This window comes from Hakea prostrata, chromosome 6 (genome assembly GCF_041222555.1).
Source record: "Hakea prostrata isolate BN-2017 chromosome 6, UWA_Hpros_2, whole genome shotgun sequence".
NCBI classification, from domain to species: Eukaryota; Viridiplantae; Streptophyta; class Magnoliopsida; order Proteales; family Proteaceae; genus Hakea; species Hakea prostrata.
In genome coordinates, this window is record NC_142605.1 from 12,968,772 (window position 1) to 12,994,298 (window position 25,527).

Below are 25,527 nucleotides of genomic sequence, written 5' to 3' on the forward strand. Positions count from 1 at the left end.
CTGTGTATCACACACTCGGGTATGCCAGGTAGGGTACCAGCTGGGTGGATGTGACATGGAGTGCGCTTATAGCACCCATTGATGGATGGAAAAGACAAGTTGCCAGGCAATTTGCCCATCTTATGGAGAAGAATTGGAGAACCCCTCACCTTGATAAACTTGAGTCCAAGTTCTTAGCTTTAGAGAAAGAAACTGGAAAGAAGATTATATAATTCTTATTGATTGCTTCCACTGAATTCATTATTCTTTTGATAGTGTATTCTTTCCTTGACTATTTTATTGGATTATTTGGACTCTTGTAATATTTTTATTTAATTATTGAACTTATTCCTGCTCATTATTATGTTTACTTGCATTAATTATTATTGATGGGTAAGACCGTGGATCCTGTGACGGATCACTCTCACGGGTTGTCGGTCAGGTAACCGATACCGGCAGGTGGGGTGTGACATTCATAGTATAGTTCATCAATTTAATGCCCCTATAGTTATATCAACAAAAACAATCCAACATTCACTAATCTTTGTTAGATTTGTAGACATAATTTTGAATTCCAGAAATAAGTGATCATTGGTACTTTTTTTTTTTTTTTTTTTAACTGAGTTTCACCCTGGCCACCTTACGCGTGCTTAGTCTCTTACATATGTAATTTAAATATATCAAGCGCTTTCCTATTTACCCATGGAGAAAACAAAACACCAGGGTATGCAACACACAAGATCAGTTAAAGCTCATCCTCCACCAACCACAATTGCGGCATTGATTAGGGACACTGAGTAGGAACTGACTTTTTGACCAAAAAGAGTAGGAACTGACTTCAAGTTGACAAAGCTATTCTACATTGCAGCAAGGCAACCACTCATCTGCCGTCCGCTACCTTGTTTGAATCTTCAGACAGAAACCAAAATAGATAGGTGAGAAGAGTGCTTTTAATGCTTCCATTTAATATCTTCACCCAGAATATGTGTCCATTTAATTCTCACCCGTCTTTCTTCTATTTAAAATAACCCTTCTCTGCAACTCCACCATATTATAATATTTCCCTCTTCCTAATTTCCAAGCTCTTCTTCAACTCTTGACTTCATGGCTTCCTTCCTTCCTATCACTCTGTTTTCTGATCAATATCGTATCTTCCTTACTGCTATAGTCTTCCTCGTATCTGCCTTCATATTCTCATTTCCACTAAGGAAGTCAAAGCGGCTTAACCTTCCACCCGGTCCACCTGGTTGGCCGGTTGTTGGAAACTTGTTTCAGGTTGCCGGTTCAGGCAAACCATTTTTTCAGTACGTAAGAGAACTCTTGCCGATCTATGGTCCTATATTAACATTAAAGATGGGAACCCGAACCATGATCATCATCAGTAGCGCAGAATTAGCTCATGAAGCACTTATCCAGAAGGGTCAGGTTTTTGCGAACCGGCCTCGGGAGAACCCAACAAGGAAAATCTTTAGTGTCAACAAATTCACCGTGAATTCTGCTCTTTACGGACCGGTTTGGCGATCGTTACGGCGTAACATGGTTCAAAACATGCTCAGCAACTCCAAATTAAAGGAATTCCAAGAGGTGAGAGTTTCTGCGGTGGATCTGATGATCGACCGGATGAAATCTGAAGCCGAATCAAACCATGGGGTGGTATCGGTTCTGAAACATGTCCGGTTCGCTACGTTTTGCATTCTTGTGTCGATGTGTTTTGGGGTGGAGATGGATGGAAGTGAAATCGAAAAGATTGATCAGATGATGAAGAAGGTGTTGATCATTCTCGACCCTAGGATCGATGATTATCTTCCAATCTTGGCTCCATTCTTCTCCAAGCAACGCAAGCAAGCCATGCAAGTACGTGAAGAGCAACTTAAAACGCTGATCCCCTACATCGAAGCACGAAGATCAATCTTACAGAACCGAGATAGATCCGGTAGGACGGCGGCGAAGTTCTCTTACCTGGACACGCTGTATGATCTCAAAATCGAGGGGCGTAAATCTACCCCCACAAATGACGAACTCGTGACTCTCTGTTCTGAGTTTCTGAACGGTGGGACCGACACAACTGCGACTGCACTGGAATGGGCAGTTGCGAGATTGATTGAGAAGCCTGAGATCCAATCAAGATTGTACGATGAGATCAAATCGACGGTGGGAGATCGGACGGTGGATGAGAAGGACGTGGAGAGCATGGTATACTTGAAGGCTGTAACGAAGGAACTTTTACGTAAACACCCTCCTACGTACTTTTCTTTAACACATGCAGTGACCGAGCCTGCAACCTTGGGTGGTTATGATGTTCCAACGGATGCCAATGTGGAGATATTCTTATCCGGAATATCGGAGGATGATCGGGTATGGTCCGACCCGAAGGAATTCAACCCGGATAGATTTTTATCAGGGAAGGATGATGCTGATATTACAGGAGTGAAGGATGCGAAGATGATACCGTTTGGGGCTGGAAGGAGAATTTGTCCAGGTTTGAGCATGGCTTCACTTCATATTGATCTTATGTTGGCGAGAATGGTTCAGGAGTTTCAGTGGAAGCCACTTCCTTCACAGAAGATGTCAGACTTTAGTGAGAAGTTGGAATTCACAGTGGTTATGAACCCAGCACTGCAAGCTGTGATCTCTCCAAGGAAATAGTTGTTGATGGTAAGTGGGCTATAGCCGGAGTATATCAAATTCCGGTGAGATTATATCTTATGATTTTTTGTACTGGTTCATCTAAAAGAACACTACAAAATGGATCTACTGGTAATTGGGATTTTCTTTCGTGGTTGGTGGGTGGTTAGGTTTGAGAGTCCTTGGCTGAGTTTTATCTATTTCTATTTGTAACTTCTATATATACATATAATTTGGGTAAAAGTGTAAAACATCCAATATGAGTCTCCCAACACCATGAGATTTGGGAAGAATTATAATGCATGCAAGTTTGTAATTTTCCTCTTTGTCCATAATTTTTTTCTTACCTCAGAGTTACCTTTTGGCATTAACCATACCCTTGTTTGCTTCATTCCAAAATATGAAACCCCTAGGAAAGTGTCGAACTTTCGTCCTATCAGTTTATGCAATGTTACCTATAAACTTTTAACAAAAATCCTTGCTAAAAGACTCAAACCTTGTTTGCATAATATCATCTCTCCCTATCAAGGTGCCTTTGTCTCCAACAGATAAATCATGGACAACATTATGATTGCACATGAGATCTTCCATTTTATGAGCACAAATAGATCCAAAACTGGATATGTTGCTCTAAAACTAGATATGTCCAAAGCTTATGACAGAGTAGAGTGGGGAGTCATCATTAACTTGTTTTGAATGTGGGGCTTCGACAAGCATTGGTGTCAACTTATCAAAACCTTGATTTCTTTGGTATCATACTCAATAAAGATTAATGAAAGCCCTTTCCAATGGTTTACTACTTCTCGGGGACTCAAGCAGGGATGCCCCTAAGTCCATACCTTTTCCTCATGATCATGGAAGTCCTATCAAGGTTACTCACTGAATATAGGGATCTCAACCTCTTCAAAGGAATTAAAATAGCCAGGTATGCTCCGGAAGTCTCCCATCTCTTTTTTGCGGATGACACTTTTCTATTCTGCAGAGCAACAAAGGAAGATGTCTTAGCCATTCAAGCTACCATCTACTTGTTCTCGGACATCACAGGGCAGGAAATCAATTTTGACAAAAGTAGGGGGCTTTTTTCTCAAGAAATGTGGACCAGGTCAACAAAGGAGATCTCCTATCGGTGCTTGGCATTCAGGAAATGAAAAAGAATACAACCTACCTAGGAACTAAAATGTTCCATGGAAGAAGCAAGAAAAAACATTATGACCATCTCATTGACAAAATGAGAAACAAAATGGCCACCTGGAAAGCATCAACTTTATCCTACGCAGGAAGGGAAGTACTCATGAAATCTGTCCTTCAATCTCAATCAATCTATCTAATGCAGTGCTTTCGGTTCCCCAAATTGATATGCAGGAAACTAGATACAATCTGTCAATGATTTTGGTTGGAAAAACCTAACAAAATCAAACAATTGACGCTAATCTCTTGGGGCCAATGCTGCAAACCCAAACAACAAAGAGGGTTAGGTTTCAGAAGAATGGAACAGGTCAATAGTGCATTACTGCTCAAACAAGGATGGAGACTCCTCAATCAATCGCAGACTTTGTGGGGTGGAATTCTCAAAGCAAGATACTTCCCCAACTCTTCCATATTTGATCCTAAAGTTGTAAAAAAGAAAGGATCATGGATATGGAGTAGTATGACCACCATTCTCCCTACACTACAAACCATGGTACAGAGGAAAATTGGTGATGGTAGAAACACGTACTTTTGGTTTGACCCATGGGTACAGCCAATGCCGGATCACAGGACAGGAAGCATCAATCTCCAGCTAGGGAAAAGGAATGCAAAGGTGCAAGAAGTATACAACGATTATCAGCAGCGAAGAAGGGATCTGAACAACCAAAGAATTACCGATCCACTAATCTCTTTTATTTCTCAGCTAAAATTTTCAATCCACCCATCCCCAACACAAGACTCATGGTTATCTTTATTATCGATAACAGGAGAATTTACTGCAAAACTAGCAGGAATTGCATTGTTTAAAATTTTCTTTTGGCGACTCTTAAATGCAAGATTGCCAACTGATATGGAGAGATTATGATCAGACCGGGTTCATACCTGGTCCGACCCTCGACCCCGGTCGAGACGGAGAGATCCGACTTGCTCCCAAGCGAACCGGATCCGGAAGACGGCTTGCTGTGAAGAAGAAAGATTATTCGGCTGCAAGCGTGCCCTAATTCTACTTACGGATTAGGGTAATCACCCTAATGATGGCAGACTCGAATTGACGGCTGCAGATAATCATTATCGAAGGGATAATCATCGCATAACCTAAAGGTTATCTCAGGAGTCCTCTACTAGCCCAAACTAGTAGAAGTCTATTGCTCAACGGATCTAACTGATAAGATCCAATGACTACCCGAAGAAGGCTCAAGTGCATCCAACGAAGGAGATTCGAAGGTACACTCTATATAAACCTCACTACCATACAAGGTGAGGGGATGGATCGAAAAGAATATTATCTGAGACTCAAGTTCAGATACATACTGATAGCCCTAAACTATCAGCGATCTGCTATCTAGATCACCTTTCCCAGTTCTTCATTCCTTAGCTCTGCGCTTCTAGCAGAGCCGTTTGTGATTAAGTTCATCAACTGACTTAGCCTTCGGAGGTGGACTCCCGACCCCAGCGGTCGGGCCACATCTAACACTTTCGTTTTGCAAGACATCACGAGGAGATCTAAGGGCTGAGCACATTTTGGACGCATCAATTGGCGCCGTCTGTGGGAAACAACTTGAAAAGCCATGGTGATTAGATCAGCAGCCGCTGCACAACGCAATTCTGGTGTTCAGATCCCTGGAGTGAATAATCCAGATATTCCCCAGGAGAGCCAAAATCCTATCGAGGTAGATGGTGGCCAGGGAGGACGTAATCCTCCTCCTGATACAATCCAAGATCAATTGGATCAGGTAAAGATTCAACTCTTGGAGGTGAGCCAAGCACTTTGCATGCTCACCAGACGAGTGGTTTTACCACAAGAGCCTGATCAGCGCGATTCAGGGAGACGTGCATTGCCACATGACCAGAGACTGGCTGAAGACCGGAATATCAATCAGAATTTCCGTGAAGGAGACCGAGGACTTAGGAGGATCGATGATCAACCAAGGCGAGACGATCGGTTCGACAGACCGCAAGAGAGTACAACTAATTCAAACACAAGGTTGGATACAGGGGTAAGAACTCACTCACCTACTGTCAGAAGAACCGTTCGTGATGATCGAGCAGTTCGCGACGAGAGGAATGCTCGGGAAGGACGGGCTGTTCATGATGATCGAGTAGCACGGGATGATCGTGTTAATCGAGGTCGTGATCATATTGCTGAAGATCACCCGACCCAAATTGGTCAGGAATTGGCCAACATCAATGAGAAATTAGGGCAGTTGGCTAAGGGAAGAATAACTGAGGATATTTACTCAGTCATTCGGAAGACTCCCTTTTCCGAGCCAATTGCGAGATATCGATTTCCCCATAACTTCCGTTTGCCTACCTTCTCAACATTCGATGGCTCCGAAGATCCAACAGCTCACATCGGCTATTACCAATGAGACCATGGCGGTTTCGTGTAATTCCGATGAAATTTTATGCGGGGTTTTTGGTTCATCTCTAACGGAAGCAGCACAAAAGTGGTTTTCGAACCTCCCCTCTGGAAGGTTCGTAAACTTTGACGAATTGGCGCGCCAATTCATAGGGCGATTCCAGAGTGGAATACAAGTCAAGAAAACGGAAGAAACCTTGTTTACTGTCAAATAAGGAAAGAACGAATCAATTAGAGAGTTTCTGAAAAGATTCAACAAAGTGACGATGGAGATAGAAAATTTGGATGAACAAGTAGCCAGAACTGCTCTATTCACGGGACTCACTAATCGGAAACTCCTGGAGTTATTACTACAGGATATGCCTGCGACTTATGTTGAGTTGGTACAGAGATGCCGAAGCCAGGCTGAAGTCATGGAGATTCTAGATGCGTGCCAAGGGGATAATAAAGTCTCCAATAAGGAACAAAAGGCTCCTGAGCAGAAGCAGAAGCCAAAGAAAAATGTTCGTGATCGGGTTGGAAAATCTCAGCCTTGGCGCCAAAGGTCCCCCGGTAAAAGTGAGTACACTCCCGGGCTGATATTTTGAATATCCTCAAAAGAAAAAATATTTTAAAGTGGCCGCCTAAAATTCTTTTGAAACCCAGAGAGCAGCAGGATCGGGAAAAGTATTGCCGATTCCACAAGGACTATGGTCATTATACTTGTAACATCCAGCCCAAACCTAGCCCGGACACCCTTTTTTTTGGGATAAAGAAAGACTTGTTTGATATTAGACCTTAAAGTTGGACTTTAGTTTCAATATTATTATCTTTGAAAACCTTAGGAAGACATGTCAGACCTTTCCCTTAGGGTAGATTTGTAATGTTTGGCCTTATCCTACCTTGGCCCGGCCCGGGAGCTATTATGTTTGTAGGTCCGAAAACCCAAAGTGGGGGAAATGAGACTTTTGGACCCTTTTGGTTGATGATTTGGTGTCGGAACCCAAGCCCGTGAACATTGACGATGATGCCCCTCACTTGAGGGCATTGTCAGTGTTAGTTTTGAATCTGCGCACCGAAGAGGGGTGAATTAGTTGAAATACCAAATGAACTCCTGTGCTCAATACGAATATATTTCCTGAAACTAGACTTCTTGATGGACTTGTAGGAGAAAACCCCACTCCATTTGACCCCATATAGCCCTCCAAATCCCTGTCCGAAGTTGCTGAACTATGTCTAGCAAATCCTGCTTGCGCATCGAAGAAGGTGAGCTTAGTTGGTGGACCTAATGACCTCCCATGCTTGATCCAAAAGTATTTCTGGAAACTAGACTTCTTGATTGACTTGTAGGAGAAAACCTCACTCAATTTGACCTTGTATAGCCCTCCGAATCCCTGTTCGAAGTTGCTGAACTATTTCTGGATTTTCTGCTGAAACCTGTTAACTGTTTTGGTCGATGGTTTTGGTCGATACCATCAACCAAAGACCATCGACCAAAGTTGCCCAGAATCGAGAAAAAGATGCTTTTTGGATATTCCTTCATCTATTTAAGTGAAACCTCGAACCTAGAACGATATTTTACTCATTTCAACACCTGAGAACGTGGGAAGGCTCCTCTTAGGCTCCTCCTTGGCTTGGGTGATGATCTTCTACAAAAATCATTGTTTCTCTTCTCTACTCTCTTCTCCAAGGTATGTAATCTCTCAATCTCTCTCTAATCTACTTCTACCTCATTTTGTTCTTGCTACTGAGTTCGTGAAGAAGGTGCTACAACCTTGCAACCACCTCTTCTACAAGTTCTTTTGCTTTGATTAAACCTCTCTTCACCCTTTCCATGCTATGATTCTCATACATGATGTTCTTGCTTTCTTATTTTGATTTTTCTCTTCTTTACAACACGAATTCATCTCTTAATCTGATTTTCTCTTTCAATTAGTTCTGATTATATGTTAGTATGTATCTCTAATCTACTGCCCATCATTCCCTTAATTGAATTCCTAAGTTCTTTTGCAATTGCAATCGATTTCATTGATGAACATGATTCTTGCAAGTTTGAACCTAAGGCTTCAAATTGGGGGTTTTCAATTTGACCATTGGATCATGTTGATTCTTGCTACATAGTCTCCTGCTACTGTTCCTAACCTATTCCCCAACTAATTCTCTAGCTCCCCTTTCAATTTCATCAATTTCTCATGAATGCTAGGATTCTTGTCTTTAGAACATAGGACCTCAATTTGGGGGTTTCCATTTGGACCATTGGATTGTGATAATACTTTCTAGGTAGTGTTCTTACATTGTTATTAATCATCCCTCCAAGTTTCAGATCGATCCGAACCCCGGAAGACCCATTTAGGACCAAAATCCCCAAAATCCTCTATTCTGTCCCGAACACAATTTTGGTCGATCCTTTTGGTCTATACCATCGACCAAGACCATCGACCAAACTTGTTGCTGACAACAACCTTGCTCCGTTTTGATCCATTTGACATCCGATCTTCCCGACTTCTTCTCTAACTTATTATTGATGTTTGTTTAGGGTCTTAACAATTCTTTTGGACTAATTCTTGGTATTCTCAATTCATCATCAACTCAACCTAAGGTAAGGATGGTTATCTACATAAACATATAGATCATCAACTTATGATTTATGTTCTTATTTATGAATAGAATCTCTTGATTTCTTTTAATCGTTACTGTGTAATATATGTGTTAGAACAGTAGTATTGAAATCTTTATACTCTTGTCATGTTACATTACTATTCTTGTTTACTTATGTCATGATGATTCATTTCAATATCATGATTTAACTTGTATTATGAAGATGTATTGGATGCATGAGAAGTGATGAACTTGAATATGTGATTGCCTACGTATAACTTGGGATTGGGGAGTGTCCTATTGACGCTTCTGTCCTTGGGCACCGGAGGGAATAGTATGGGATGTTCTCCGAAGGTGCCTATCGACTCTTTCCCGGGTTACTGGATGACATACATAGGACTGTCTAGTAGTTTGGCTAGGATGTCCCTGTCGTATCAGACCCGAATCGGAATGGCATTGAGACCGAACGACCCGTGGTAGCAGTGGGGATTTGTGGGCACTCAAGACCGGTAACCAATCCGTGAGAGGTCATAAATCTCATTGTGGGAGCCATTTATTGGTAGGGTTGCATATGGATAGACTTGGGCTCACGGGCGCTCAAGACCGGTAACCAACCCGTGAGAGGACGTGAGAGCTTCCCGTTTACTATATGTGGATGACCAATACGGTTGATAAGTCCGTAATCCGGGATTACGCTGACTCTAGTGTGAAGGATACCGGAAAGGATCGCCAGGGGCGAGGAATGGACGTATCTGGAACTGAGATGATATGACTGAGTAGATGACTTGCATGGGGCTAGGCTTTACTGTGACATGCGCCAGTACTTGACCAAATGGTGATGTGAGAGAGCGGTGACCGATCCCCTTACCACGGTTTTTTGATGACTTTACCGATCTTCCCCGGGCATTCCCAAGATATGGAAATGGGAGAGTGACTGACGACCCAGAGAAGTATGGTGCTATGACTTAAAGCATGTCTACCCTAGATGACCAGCATACTTAGAGTTAGATTCATATTTGCATCATATGTCTCATATCATATTGCATCATGCTATGCTGCGCATCATATGATTTATGTTATTATGGAATAACTTTCCTTGCTGAGTTCTTTCGAACTCACTCCTTTTTGCAACATACTTTGTTAGACTTTCCTGCAGGTACTACCACCGTTGGATCGTGGCGATCCAACCCTCTGGAGGCCGAGTTGAAGACTTGTATCATACCGGTGGCGATGAACTAGTTGATAAAGATGAGTAGACCGAGATCGGGACTTTTTGTAGTAGTTCAGTTTTATATTGTGTGTTAGGGATGGGATGTCGCCTCATTCCCTTTTCAACCTTTTATTTGAATTGTCGGGACTATAGTTTAGTTGTTTCACTTGTTATTTGGTGAACCGGTTGTAATCTTTAAATTTTAGTCGAACCATCTTCCGCTATTTTTATAGGATGGGTTTCCTCCCTCCTTTTCACACTTGATTGTTTATACTAATGAAATCCTTTCCGCACTCTGATGTTATTTGTGAATCCTTCTGAGGTACTTTCTCGACTTTTATTATTGAATTATTTGGAAATAAGGAATTGTTCTTGCTTTTGATTATATTATTGTGCTAAGTGATTATGATCGTTCCTAAACTTTATCGGCGGGACAGTAATTCACTCCCCGGGTAATCCAGATAGGGTATCCCCTTGGTGGATTTAGGGCGGGATGTGACAGATGGTATCAGAGCCCAAGTTTTCGGACAATCATAACCACAAAACACAGTAATGGAAGCGTCTTTGAGTCATAGACCCAGAAGTGACTCAAATTTTCTTAGAAGTGATAATAGAAAACTTGGATTAGAAACTTAAATAAATAAAGCATAATACATCTTGGTTGAATAATAAACAATAATTAAAAGTTTATGACTTGTACTTGGGTTGTAGTCATGGTTAGAGTTCAGTTGTCAGTTTTAAGTATTGTGTTTGTGTTGTGAGTTGTGAGTTGGATCTTGAGTTGGAAGTTGTCGTCGTGAGTCGTCCTTGCCAGTGAGTCTCAGTTGTGAGTCGGGTTGTCGTCGTATGTCGTCATGAGTCTGAGTTGAGTTGTCGTCATGTGTTGTCGTATGAGTCTAAGTCGGGAGTCGTCATTGGGAGTAATGGTGGTGAGTGGTCGTCATGAGTTATAAGTCATAACTAAACATTTACAATTTCTAATGCAATAAAAGAAATACATAACGTACAATAACATAAGTGAAACAAACCGAGTTTCATTAATCACATAGGAGATTTTTACAAGTCTGAAAGGAAATACATCATTGAAAGCATAAAAGGAAACTCCTAGTACTATCTATCTAGGTGATCGACTCTGACAATCTGTCTGATCCCTCCTGGATTCGAACTCCTTCCCCAGTCGTGCGAATCTCTCTCCCAAGGTATACATATAGGACTGTATCCTGTCCTGTCGAGCTTTTATCCTCTTAAGTGTGGAAGAAATCGATGAATGATGAGAAGCCACACCTGGAGCCTCAAAAGTTGTATGTGTTGGACCTCCAATCTCATGGAAGCGTGGTGTAAGAATCTCCTCGTGTCTCGAAATCTCATCCTAATCTCGATCCTCATCTCTATGATCCTCATCTCCCCCTGATTATCAATAAAACATCCTCATCCTGAACTAGAACCCCATCATGATCATCATTGTCTCCATGATCATCCCCATCATCACTGTCATAGGCATCCTCATCCTCTATGTCATCATCCTTGACAATATCACCCTCATCCTCTGACCTAGCTTGCGTCGCGAAGCCTCTGTGATGTTTATGCCAACAAGAATCTACCAGCGGAAATCCCGTACATACGAAATGTCCAGAATGCGGGCTAGTACTTTGGTAGTGAAGCTGATCTCCCTACCTCCAACCATAGAGTCCATGACAATCCTGGAACCATCCCACGGATCATCCTCTATACGGTAAGTCAGGTTACTATAGAAGTATTTGACAAGACCTGGGTAGACTGGCTGTGCCGTAGTGTATAAGTGAAGCCAATCCATAGCCTCTAATCTCTCTCGGATGCGAAATACCTCTAAATCATCCACATCAACCAACCGCCCACGTTCGATCGGAATATCATGGAAATAGTACTCATATAGAAACTCAGCCGTAGGGGTAGTGAATACTCCTCGTCCGTGACCTCAGCCCGGGGACATGGCCCGGGCCCCTTCCCCCGGCGGCCGCCTCGGGGGGGGGGGGGGGGGGTGGAAAAAAAAAAAAAAATTCTTTGGAGTGGGTGGGGGGGGTGGTGGGATTAAGGGGGGGGTTGGTAATATAAAATAATAAATTTTTTTGAAAAAAAAATTTGTTTTTTTTTTTTTTTATTAGAGGAAAAGACCTAAAAAAAATTGTTTGTGTTGTGTGGTTGTTTTTTTGTTTTTGTTTTTGATGGGGGAAGTGGGGAGGGGGGGAGGGGGAGAGGGTGTGTTGGGGTGTGGTTTGTGTGGAGGGTGAGGATGATGAGGAGTCAGAGGATGAGGATCAGGAGTCAGAGGATGGAGGAGAGGATATCGGTCCTGATAGTGATGATCAGGCCGGAGACGACTGCAGAGATGCACGAGGCCGAGCCTGCATCACGAGTTTCCTTCATCACACTTCGAGGCAGTGGCCCTTCTCATGCGGTTCCGAGACTTCAGATCTTGGGGCACAGATGAGATCGATGACTTCCATGCTAGAGAGGATGGAGGTCGACAAGAGCAGATGTATGAAAGGATGGAGTCACGACAGGATAGGATAGAGCATCAGGTGACTCAGCTAGCGGAGGAGTTCGGAGCATACAAAGATCAGAGAAGATCACCTAGATAGATTGTACCCTAGGATTTTCATTTATGCATTTCAGATGTAATCGTTGTAAAAGCTTTTGAAATTAATGAAGTTCATTTTGTTTCACTTAATTATTGTATATTATGCACCTTTCTTTTATTTGCATTAGTGACATTTGTTTAAGTATAATTATGGTATGTTATTTGGAAATGTTCTGTTATGCTTCATAAGTTAAGTTTCTAATCCAAGTGTTCTATTATTCACTTCTAAGAGTAGAGGAGTCATTTCAGATCAATGACTCGGGAATGTTCAGTTATTGTCTTTTGTGGTTAGGATTTCCTCGAACCTTGGGCTCGATACCAATCTGTCACATCCTCCCAGCCGGTACCCTATCTGGCATACCCGAGAGTGTGATCCACAGCCCGAAGATCAGGTATCGAGTAATCAACCTCCCACATAAACAATAACATAATCATGAACAATAATAATAAAAGTGCGGAAGATAAACCATAGATCCAATAAGAAAAGGATGAATCATATATAAATCAGAGTACTAGATACAATCAGAGTGTCTAAATCAGATAAGTAAAGTGAGGCGAAATCCCAGTCTACAACCAGCAGAAAAGTAGTTCTAAAAGAGAATAAGCAAGATAGAATCTAATCCCAATAGCAGGTATAATAGGTAACTAAATTGTTCTCAATCTTATAGACAACATCCCTATAAGTATAAATCTCATAAACGGCACAAGGGCGCTTCCACTCTATGGTCAGACTAAGCATTGTACGGAGCATAACCACTCGCGGGATCTTCATTGTAATTGTCGTAACCGCAATCACCTTCCTGGAGATATGCCTCTTCTCCTTGCGCTTCTTCATACGGGCCGTCATGATATTTAGAACCTGTAGAATAGTCTAACAAACATTGTACAATAAAGGAATGAGTTTCAAAGAAACTCAATAAGGCAGTTAAATCCATAATAACATAAATGGCAGGATTTCAGAACAAACATAAATGCAATATGGTATGAAACAAACAATGAATGTATGAATCTAACTCTACATATGCTGGTCTCTATTGGCAGACATGCTTTAAGTCATAGCACCGTACTTCTTTAGGAAGGTCTCAATCACTCATCATCAGTTGGTAATGGGTCCGGCATCCCTCGGGACATTCCATGGCTAGGGGTATAGGTCACCACTCTCTCACATCACCATTGGTCTAAGTACCGGCGCATGTCAGGGTAAAGCCTAGCCAAATGCAAGTCTTCTACTTAGTTACATCAAGTCAGATCTAGATACGTCCATTCCTCGTCCCTGACGATCCTTTCCGGTATCCTTCACACTAGAGTCCTCATATTCCTTGACTACGGACTCATCAACCCTATTGGTCATCCACATATGGTAAACGGGAAGCTCTCACGTCCCCTCACGGGTTGGTTACCGGTCTTGAGCGCCCGTGAGCCCAAGTCTATCTATATGCAACCCTACCAATAAATGGCCCCCACAATGTGATTCATGTCCTCTCACGGGTTGGTTACCGGTTTTGAGCGCCCATGAATCCCCATTGCTACCACGGGTCGTTCTGTCTCAATACCCCCTCCGATTAGGGTCTCGACATAACGGGACATCCTAGCCCAACACTACTAGACAGTCCTAGATATGTCATCCAACAGTTTAGGAAGGTGTCCAGAGGGCATCTCCGGAAACATCCCATAATATTCCCGTAGTTGTCCAAGGACAGAAGTGTCAAAAGGACACCTCTCCTTTCCAAACCATACATAAGTATACACAAGCATCAATTCATAACATCACATATATGGTAACTTCATATATGGAAAGAAATCAATAATTACAATCAACTTGTATATAACTGGTAAGTAAATCATACATGAGTCAATTCAATATAAATAAGTAATGCTACTGATATCAAGACAGTACCATAGTAGTATAACATTATAAGAATCTATTTAAAGAAATAAATTAACAAGATTCATATATAGAAACTAAGATATGCAATTTATGTTGTTAAAGAAGTAACCATCCTTACCTTTTATAACTTGCAAAGGAATCCTAAGAAATCAAGTAAGATCTTGACAAACTTGAGAAGAAGGTCCTAAACAAGTGTATACAACATATTAGGAAAGATACTTAACAGAAAAGATACCAAAACATCCAAAAGGACCAATTCTGGAGTTGCCGTACTCATTGGTCGATTGGATTGGTCTACTGCCCCAGTCGACCAATCAGTCGACCAATGCAGACAGTAGCCTAAAAAAAACAGAGTTTTAAGATATAAAATCCGAATTTGGTGGTTCAAAAGGGTAGTAATCAAGGGGTAAACTACATTAGTAGTATCCTAACATATAGGGGATCTCAAAACACTAATCAAATCAAGCCATCAAGATACAAATTAGGAAACAAAAAGTTACCATAATTAGATCAATCATGGTTCTTGAAGAATTCAAGATAGAAATCAAAGACAAGAACAATAGGAGAATGAATCATTGATTCAGGTAAAGGTATCATGAAAGGCATACTTAGATCTTCAAGAAAATAGACCTAAGAGCATAAATCTAAATAAGGAAACAAAACCTACCATATATGTAACTATCATGATTCATGAAGAAAACATGGTATGGTAGAAGAGAAACAACTAGAGATTGATAGATCATGGATCATGAAAAGAAAACACAGCAATTGTCTACTCACATGATCAATATAGTAGATCTAAGGAGATCAGAATTCAAATCAAAAGATAAACAAAGACAAGATCATGATTTGATCATGATTCCTTCAAAAGCTTGCAATGATCATGGTTAAGATCATTGCATTAGCCATTAATCCTTAGGAAGATCATGAGAGACAAGTCCAGAGATGTTTGCAACAGAGAATGCAGCATCTCTTCTACTGTCTCAACTCAAAAAGGAAAGAAAAACAGAGATGGAGGAGAAGAAGAGAGTGTAGACATACCTTTGATGCAAAAGGAAGAGTTTTGACGAAGATTTGTCAAGAAAAACACCTAGGGTGCAAGGGAGATGACTTGCAGAGGTCTTTGGTTCGTTCCAAAGAGTTTGGAGGCAGAAAATACGAAGTAGACTCGAGATTGGACTTAAATAGAGCAAGCAAGACCTAATTGCCAAAGATAGCACCCATTGGTCGAGTGGATTGGTCGACTGGTCCAGTCGACCAATCAGTCGACCAATCAGTTCAGCAACTCCTAAACAAGGAATTGAAGACCCAGATCAAATCCAATCCTAAAGGGGTTTTGCACACATATCAAGTGACTTACCTAATAGGTAGAAATGCCTTCACACCATGATAGAGAGCACTCCGAGTCCATCAACTAATCCGATCTTCATCAAGATTCAGTTTCCATAAATAGAACCTCATCATCAACTCTCATGGATTCAAAGCCAGACACCAAGTCCTCCACTGGGATGGCCCAAAGCCGACTTCTTTTTTTTTTGGGGGCCGGGGGGCCTCAAAAAATAGGGTTGTGGGGGGGGTGGGGGGGGGGGGGTTTTTCGGCTGCGGGGCGGTGTTCTAATTTAAAACTAAACCTGCCTCTTTTTTTTTTGTTGCCACAACCTCCCTGTGTTATAATTATTAATAATTTAGTTATTTTTTTTGTTGCCTTCCCGCTTTGGTGGTTTTGTTGTGCTTTGTGTTAATGTAATTTATTTAATTATTTTTTTTTTTTTTGCGTCGTTTTTTTTTTTTTTTTTTTTTTTTTTGTTTTTTTTCTGGTGTCTGTGCGGCCGGTTGAGGGGTGCTAGCAGTGTTGTGGCTGGTGGTTTTTTTTTTCTTCCGCGCGACCTGTTTCCCCTTTTTTTTTTTTTTTTTTTTTTTTTTTTTTTTTTTTCTTTATCTCTTCTCAGCATGCGGTTATTGCAACTGATGCTTTTGCCTCCAGACACGTTTCTCCCATTAGTTTGTACAAATTTGCAGTGCTTCTTTCAACCTTCATTACAACGAGCGCTCCTTTGACGATCCTCATCATTCCATTTTGGATGCGTGACTTGCACCCAATTTCGTTTAATTGTCTCAAAGACAATAGATTTTTCTTTAGCCCTTCACATGCCGCATATTTTGAATAGTGCGTACCATACCATCGTACATCTTCAACTTGATGGCGCCAACTCTAGCAATCTCCAAGGCATGATCATTTCCCATGTACACAGACCTTGTAGAGATAGGTTCATAAGTGTGAAACCAATCTCTGCGAGAGGTCATGTTCCATGTTGCTCCCGAATCCAAGATCCAATCGTCAGTGAGCTCCAATCTATCCTTGGATACCGTTGCTTTGCGTTTCGCTATAAAGAATATCTCCTTCAGCAACGCACCCTTGAGATGTTTCTGCCTTATCTACACCCTTTTTGAAACGACACTCATTTTTTAAGTGTCCCCTTCTGCCACAATTATAGCACTTGAAATTCTTCTTACCCCTGGATTTTGACCTCCCTTGATTGTGACTCCCACTGGAATCATGTTCCGTTGACCTTCCTCGAGTCATAGACAGAGCTTCTGTTTGTTGTGAGCTTGCCTATCTATCTTCCCTGCCTTTTCATCTACTTTCTTCTTCAAGAATTGTAGCAACATCATCAAAAACCAGATAATCAGAGAGGATGTTACTGGTTAAATTGATGATGACTGGGTCATATGAATCTGGAAGACTTTGGAGTAGAATTTCAGCACGTTCTTGTGGTGAAATATTATGTCCCAACGTTGAAAGTTGAGAACATAATGAAATCAGAGTATATAAGTGCTCTGTAATTGATGTAGATTCTGCCATTCGTAAGGTATACAACTTTCTCTTCAAGAAGATTTTGTTGTGAAGTGATTTGGCTTCATACAATTTGATGAGGTGATCCCAAGCCTCCTTAGCAGTTTTCTTCTCTTCTACGCCTGCTAAAATATCATCAGATAATGCCAGATGCAAATTGGAAAGGGCCATTGCATCTATTCTGTTCCACTTTTCGTTATCTGTGATCTCCACCGGCCGAACACTGATGGCTTCCAAGCAGTTATCTTTAATCAATAATGCCTTCATCTTCATTTTCCATAATGAGAATTTCGTGCCGTCAAACTTGCCGATGCGATCCTTGCTGCCATTGCTTTTATCACGAACTATTTTTTACTACAGAATAACTCCCACTATTTCACGTGAAAAGTATCTCCTCAGGTTACTTCCAACTGGTATATTGTTGAACCAAAGTACACCAGGAAAATTTCCAGGAAAGACTGGAGGGACACAATCGGTCCACTTAAATACCAGACTCCTTAGACAAAATTTTCCTAAACATGCACTTAATCACCCAATATACCTTTCTAGGATACCAAAAAAGAAAACAAATACGTGAATAGCGACTTCAAAAAAAATTCTACAGCACCTCTGTAGGATGAAAACAAAACTTTGCTCTGATACCACTGTTGGGTTATGAAAACCCCTTCGAATAGAACAATTAGCAAATAAGAGAAAAGAAGAACACAAGAATTTACATGGAAAACCCTTAAAGGAAAAAAAAACCACGGGCAAGAGAGAAAAAACTCCACTATATATAAAGAAATATACAAGAGGGAAGATTTTGGGATGAATTACATATGGAGGGGGAGGCATCCTTTTATAGCCTCTCCCCATCCTACCTTCTCCCACATCTACTCGAACTGGGACTAAAACTCTCAACAAACTCCCACTTCTTTTCGATGTGAGATAACAACTCCCACTTCTACAAGATGTGGGACTAAGACTATACAACAGGAAAGGATCGCCCGGGGTGAGGAATGGACGTATCTGGATCTGACATGATATGACTGAGTCGATGACTTGCATTGGGCTAGGCTTTACCGTGACATGCGCCAATACTTATACCAATGGTGATGTGAGAGAGTGGTGACCTCAACCCCAGCCATGGATTGTCCCGAGGGATGTAGGACCCAATTCCCACCCGAGAACCCAAGATACCGAGATGGTTGAGGGAAGAGTGATTTGAGACCTACCCAAGGAAGTATGGTGCTATGACTTAAAGCATGTCTACCCTAGAGACTAGCATATGTAGAGTTAGGATCATATTTGCATCATCTGTCTCATATCATTTCGCATCATGTTATGACTTGTATTACATGGGTTATATATTATGGATTAACTACTTTGCTGAGTTCTTTTGAACTCATTCCTTTTGTGCAATTGTTTTGTTAGACTATTCAATGGGTTTTGAAGAGACTGATGGCACATCCTTCGAGGCACCCTACAATGAGTCATCCTACCCTCAAGGTAGTGGCTACTACGAAGATCACGGTGAGGGTACCGAAGAGGATTATGCTTCACACCAGGATTAGCCCGACATGAGTGTGGGAGCAGCTGTGCTGGACTTATGATATTAATAGTTATAAGGACATACTTTATGTGACAAAGGAATCTTTTGTTTAATTATCCATCTTTAAATTCTTCTTTTAAGACTTGGATCTGTAATTAACTTTCATAGATTTACTCTTTAAATTTTGGACTTGTAACCTTAACTTGAATGATCTACTTTCCGTTGCCATTGAGGAAGTGACTTTCTGCCCTCTCTCTCCTTTTTGGATTATATATATCTTGGTATCATTTTATTCCGCACTCTGATTATTTGTTTATCTTATCCATGATTTGTTTATTATATGCTTTTACCTTGATTATTATTGTTCATGATTGTGTTATCACGTATGTGGGAGGCATGGTTGCTCGATACTTGATCCGTGGGGCTGTGGATCACATACCCGGGTATGTTCAATGGCGTACCGGCTGGGTGGATGTGACATGGATACCTTAAACTCGTCAGTCGAACACTCCATCACCGGTCTACGGACTTGCCAAAATTGCCTTTTAATGCCATCATGATTAATCTTCTCTCATCTCTTAAACTCTAGGAGAGTTGTCAAGTCATCACAAGGGTCATCCACAATCATTGAATCCACTTTCGAACCATCAAGCTCGACTTGAATGGCCCACAGTTGTTGCCAACTCGAGGCCCGGGTTCTTGGTATTGAAACCACGGGTTAAAGGGTTAGAAATCCAGGGGATTTCACACTCCTAGTATTAATTCTTGAACTGGTCCCGACTGAATGGTTGGTTAGACTGTGGCCCAAACAGATTAATTATTTTTTACTTATCATGAGCCCCCCCCCAAATCGAGCGGTCGGGTTGAAGTGACCATTTGCTTGGTATGTTTTTCTCAACTGATAATGTAAAATCCGACCTTATCCTAACCTTGACCCGACCCGGATTTTATATTGTTGCAGGTCCGAAGACCCAAAGTGGTGGTAGAAGAAACTTGTGGGCCCTCTTAGTGGGTGATTCGTTGCTTGATACAGAACCTATGGACAGTGACAATGATGCCCCTTACTTGAGCACATTGTCAGTGTTGAGTGAAAATTTGCGCATCGATGAAGATTGACTTAGTTGAAGCACTTCTTGGAACCCCGTGATCAATCCGAAGGTATTTCCTGAAACTAGACTTGTTGATTGACTTGTAGGAGAAAACCCCGCTTGATTTGACCCTATATAGCCTCCCGAATCCACTCCTGAAGTTGCTGTCATGTCTTGGTTGACTAACAGTCGACCAGCCAGTCGACTAGCAGTAATGGAATCCGAAAATTTACTAAATCACTCCCCATTTTGCCCCTACTTTTTGGAAATCATGAATGAGGACCGAAACTAATCATTTGCACTCTAGAGCTCAAGGTTGGACACTCTCTTGGGCTTTTTCTTGATGTTTAGGAAGATCTTTGACTCAAATCATTAGTGTTATACATTAATCATCAACTCAAGGTATGATTCCTTCTATTCTTCTTCTAATCTATTCATTTTCTATCAATCTATGATCTTGATACCATGGTTGAAGTGCTGCAACCTTGCAAACACTTAACCATGAGTTTCCCCCCTTTCAATTCCTTGATCCTCCCCCACTCATGCTATGTTATGATTCCATTGAGATTACTTGCACTTCATTACCTTGATTCCTTTCAATATTAACCTATTCTTGATTCAAAACTGATATGTAGATGCATGTTAAGCTTAGAGTATTACGAAATTAAGTTTCTAACTTGATTCTTAACATTCCCTTGATTGATTCCCATCATCCTTCACAATTTCAATCAATTCCAATTTGATTCTTGATAATTATCATATAGAACTTAAGATTTCGAATTGGGCATTTTTGAGTGGACCGTTGGATCATCATGGAAATTAGTGTGTAGTATCCTCTTACTGTTATAAACATGCCCTCCAAATTTCGTGTCGATCGGAGCACCAAAAGGTCAGTTTCGGACCAAGTTTCAATTCTGCCCTTAGGATAACAAGTCTTGGTCGACTGCTTCAGTTGACCAGCCAATCAACCAAGATATGAGATCACCCCTGTACTCAGCCGAATTGATTTGTTTGACCTCCGATTCGATTGCTTTCTTCTCTAATGCTACTTGTATGTTGTCTAGGGTACCAGCACTGATTTTTGGGACCATTCTTGGTGATCATTGAATTTATTTACAACTCGATTAAGGTAAGGACGGTCGTTAACTCATGTTAATTATATCAACATGCTTACATTATGAGAACTTAATGGTTATGTTCCTATGTATTCCTTTACCATACATGACTATTATATGCTTGCTTATTAGTAGTAGAATGTTACCTATCATTTAGAATATCATGTTCAATTGTACTTTATGATTTTATATATGATCAATCATGTTATGATGTGTCTTGTTTATATGATGAATCTTTGATTTAATATGATATGATGAGATTGAGCTTGTGATTGACTACGTGTGACTTGGGATTGGGAAGTGTCCTTTCAACACTTCTGTCCTTGGACACCGGAGGGAGTAGTATGGGATATTCTTTGAAGGTGTCCATCGACGCCTTCTTGGGTTGCTGGATGACATGCATAGGATTGTCTAGGTGTATGGTTAGGATTATCCTTGTTGTATCAGACCCGAATCGGAAGGGTATTGAGACTGAACGACCCGTGGTAGAGTATGGTTGATGGGCGCTCAAGACCGATATCCACTCCGTGAGAGGACTTAAACGATACTGCAGATACCCGAAAGGGGCCATTTATTGGTAGGGTTGCAAATGGATAGACTTGGGCTCACGGGCGATCAAGACCGGTAACCAACCCGTGAGAGGACGTGAGAGCATCTTGTTTACCATTTGTGGATGACCAATAGGGTTGATGAGTCCGTAGTCCGAGTTGGTCGGTGCCATAGGATACGCTGACTCTAGTGTGAAGGATACGGAATCGAGTTGGTCGGTGCCATAGGGAAAGTATCCGGATCTGATATGATACGACTGAGTAGATGACTTGCATCGGGCTAGGCTTCTCCGTGACATGTGCCAATACTTATACCAATGGTGATGTGAGAGAGTGGTGACTAAATCCCCAACCATGGCTTGATGAGGACCTTACCCAATTACCATGGTAGACCCAAGATATCTTATGATTGAGGGGGAGTGACAGACGACCCAAAGGTATGGTGCTATGGCTTAAAGCATGTCTACCTTAGAGACTAGCATACTTAAGATTAGAATCATATTTTCATCATTGTCTCATATCATATTGCATCATACTGTGACTTGTATCGAATGAACTGTGTATTATGAAATGACTTGCCTTGCTGAGTTCTTTTGAACTCATTCCTTTGTGCAATTTGTTAGATTATCCTGCAAGTATAGAAGATTTTGATGGCGCATCCTACGACCCGAGCTATGATCCCGCATAGTACCCTTCGGGTGATGGCTACGCTGAGAGTTAGGATTGCTGTGCCGAGGAGGATTATGGTTCGTACCAGGGTTAGCCCCACCTTAGTGATGGAGTGGCCACTTTGGGTTCACTTCATCCACATTTATGAAGAAGTAATCATTAGGATAGAAGAGACCTATGTGTAGGCCCCATTTCCCTGGATGACTGTAATCACTTGGATATTTTATCTCTAACTCTTATAGATTTATTCTTGACACGGATTGTATTTAAGCTTAATTAACCATTTTTCCGCTATTGTTGAAGGAGTGACTTCTGATCACTCTTTCCCTTTGAGATTATCTCTATGTGAAGTTGATACTTGATATTTCCGCACTCTGATTAATTACCTTTTCTTATTCATTTGATCTATTTATTTCTTACTTTATACATTGATTATATTGTTCATGATTATGTTATCGTGTATATGGGAGGCATGGCTGCTCGATCTGGATCTTCGAGTTGTGGATCACATCCCTGGTATGCCAGATAGGATACCGGCTGGGTGGATGTGACAGAGTGGTATCAGAGCCCAAGATCAAGTAAGGCCCCAACCACAGAAACAAAAACGATAACGGAACATTCCGAGTCACAGACCCAAGGTGACTCAATTACTCTTAGAAGTGAATAATAGATAACTCGGACTAGAAACCCGATTAAGGAAGCATAAGTGAATCATTGAATAATGTACAATAATTATAATTTAACAACCATCACTTAATACGACGAAAAAGAAAGTGAATAATGCACAATAATAGACGAAACAAAAATAACATTCATTAACTTAAATAAGTTTTACAATGGATTACATATGGAAAGCATAAAATGAAATCCTAGTACAATCTATCTATCTAGGGGATCGTCGTCGATCTCTAGGTACTCTGACATCCTCAGTGATCTGAGTGAGCTGAGAATGCATCTGATCCTGCCTGGACTCTATCTATGCAAGCCTCACCTCAAGCCTCTCATACATATGTGCCTGACTCGCCTCCATCCTCTCGTATATCTGAGTCGGCCTGGCTCCTAGACTCTCGAACAACTGCTCTTGTCGGACCCCCATCCTCTCCATCATGGAAGTCATAGACTGCATCTGAGCATATAGATCCGGTGTCTCTGTTGCAGCCTATGATGGACCCCCAGCCTCAAACTGTGATGCGGGAACCCACTAATCATTGGGACCGACTTCCTGCATACCTATGTCATCCCCAGCCTGATCCTCTGCTGGAACATCCTCACCATCATCCTCAGACTCCGACTCGTCCCCTAGACTGGGAGACCTAGCAACTCGATCTAACTGCATCAATCCAATAGTCCTCGCACCGATGGAATACCCCGCACCTCCAACAACTCTATCCTCACCATCCAGATCTATCTCAAAGTAACTAAAGATGCATGTCAATAGGATCCCAAAGCAAAGGTTCCTAACTCCCGGATGCGTGACAACCTCGATCATCACATTCTATATAATGTAAGACAGATCAATATCGAATCCCATATAAATCCGATAGATGAGTAAGGCATCCATCACCGTAACCACATGATGATGTCCTGCCCTCGGTATGATGTTCCTCCCTATAATCCGCCTAATGACTCTGGCCGATGCAATCATCTCACCGCTGTTCCTAGCATGATAACACTGGTCATCATCCTAAAGTGTCATACATATCTCATGCAACTCATATGGAAGCATGTGTCTGCTGAAATCCTCCCCTACCGAAATCCACACACATGCATGTGGACAATAAGGAACCCCGATAATCTCTGCTAGTGTACGAGTAGTAAATCTGATATGAGTCTCTCTAATCTGACTCTCTATCACTAACTCCATCTGATCGGCTCAACCCTCCACAAATGAAGTCAAATTGTTGTAAAACAGCCGAACTAACTCTGGGTACACCGGTAAATCCACAGTAAGTAGATGTGTCCATCCCAAAGCATCGAATCTCTCCCCAATCCGAAATGTCGTCAACTCTCCAACCCGAAATGGTCAACCATACTGTATGTGACAATGCCCAAAGTATGCCTCGTAAAGAAACTTGGCCAATGGTGTAACGAAGCGGTGTCGATCAATCACCTCCTCTCGTGGCAGCAAAGGCACCTGACCCCTACCTCTCCTGGCTCCTACTACCCTACCTCGAGCATGACCACCTCGTCCTCGTCTCTCCATAGTGTATAAATATTTGTAGAATAGATCAACAAGTCAATGTTAGAAGATTACTCAAAAATTGGACATGAAGGGCGTTTCCGTAAATTTTTGGAAATTTTCAAATTTGGGGAAAATTCAAGTTGAGTATACTGCCATATGTGCAATACTTAGAATTGTATGATTGGGATGTTGGTTTGAAGAAAACCGGTTGAAATCGCGTCCTAAAGTTGAAAATTCAGCAAGCTAAAAAAAAAAAAGAGAGGAATTTCGATGTTTAGGTCAAATTTGGGGATTTTTTATATTGTTGAAATTGGTTGAAACGAATTGCATGGTAATGTGTAGCATGTCAATTGGAGTGCGTAGCATCAAATTTGGTGTTAAAACTCCTAGTGGTTTGGGAGAAATCGAAGTTTTACTAAATTTTGGGAATTTTCGGTTACGTTAGCGAAAACAAGTTGAAATTTTGTGTTTTCTTGATGTTTAAACACTGTTGTTGCATGTAAACTATGGGATTATGTTTCTAAGCATGCATGAACATGTTTCTATCTAAGAACAACAAGTTTAACATGGTATTTTGAGAAATCTAAGTGAAGAAATCAATTGAGAAGATGATGAATAGTGATTTACTTACTTGGTTGAGTAATGCTTGATGTATTGATGATGTGGAAGCCTCAAACCACTTGGAATCTACTTAGAAGTGTTTGCTAATGTGTTCTCCAGAGCCCCTCCACAAGAGAAATGAGTTAAAAATGAGAAATGAAGGGGAAATGAAGTTAAAAAGCCTGATTTTTCGAACATAAAGGGGTTTTGCACACACATTAAGTGACTTACCTAGTAGGTAGAAATGCCTTCGAACCATGACAGAGAGCACTCCAAGTCTATCAACTAATTCCATCTTAGTCAGGGTGCAGTTTCCATAAATGGAACACTGACATCAACACTCATGGATTCTAAGCCAGCCACCAAGTCTTCCACTGGGATAGCCCATAACTGACTTCTTGTTTTACTTCGGGTTGTCGGACCTACAACAACAGGGTTTCTGAGTCAAGGTTAGGGCTGGGTTTCATAGTCATGGTCTTCGGTCTTTCTCAATCAGC

General features: G+C 41.3%; 1 protein-coding gene across 1 annotated transcript; it reads left to right on the plus strand.

Moving 5' to 3' along the window:
- The first annotated feature begins 1,026 nt into the window (after window positions 1-1,026).
- On the plus strand, window positions 1,027-2,705 carry LOC149012269 (cytochrome P450 77A2-like). Its single transcript, XM_089159506.1, has one exon. It carries the CDS (start codon window positions 1,084-1,086, stop codon window positions 2,623-2,625), a length of 1,542 nt encoding a protein of 513 aa, XP_089015632.1. The 5' UTR covers window positions 1,027-1,083; the 3' UTR covers window positions 2,626-2,705.
- The last annotated feature ends 22,822 nt before the right edge of the window (window positions 2,706-25,527 follow it).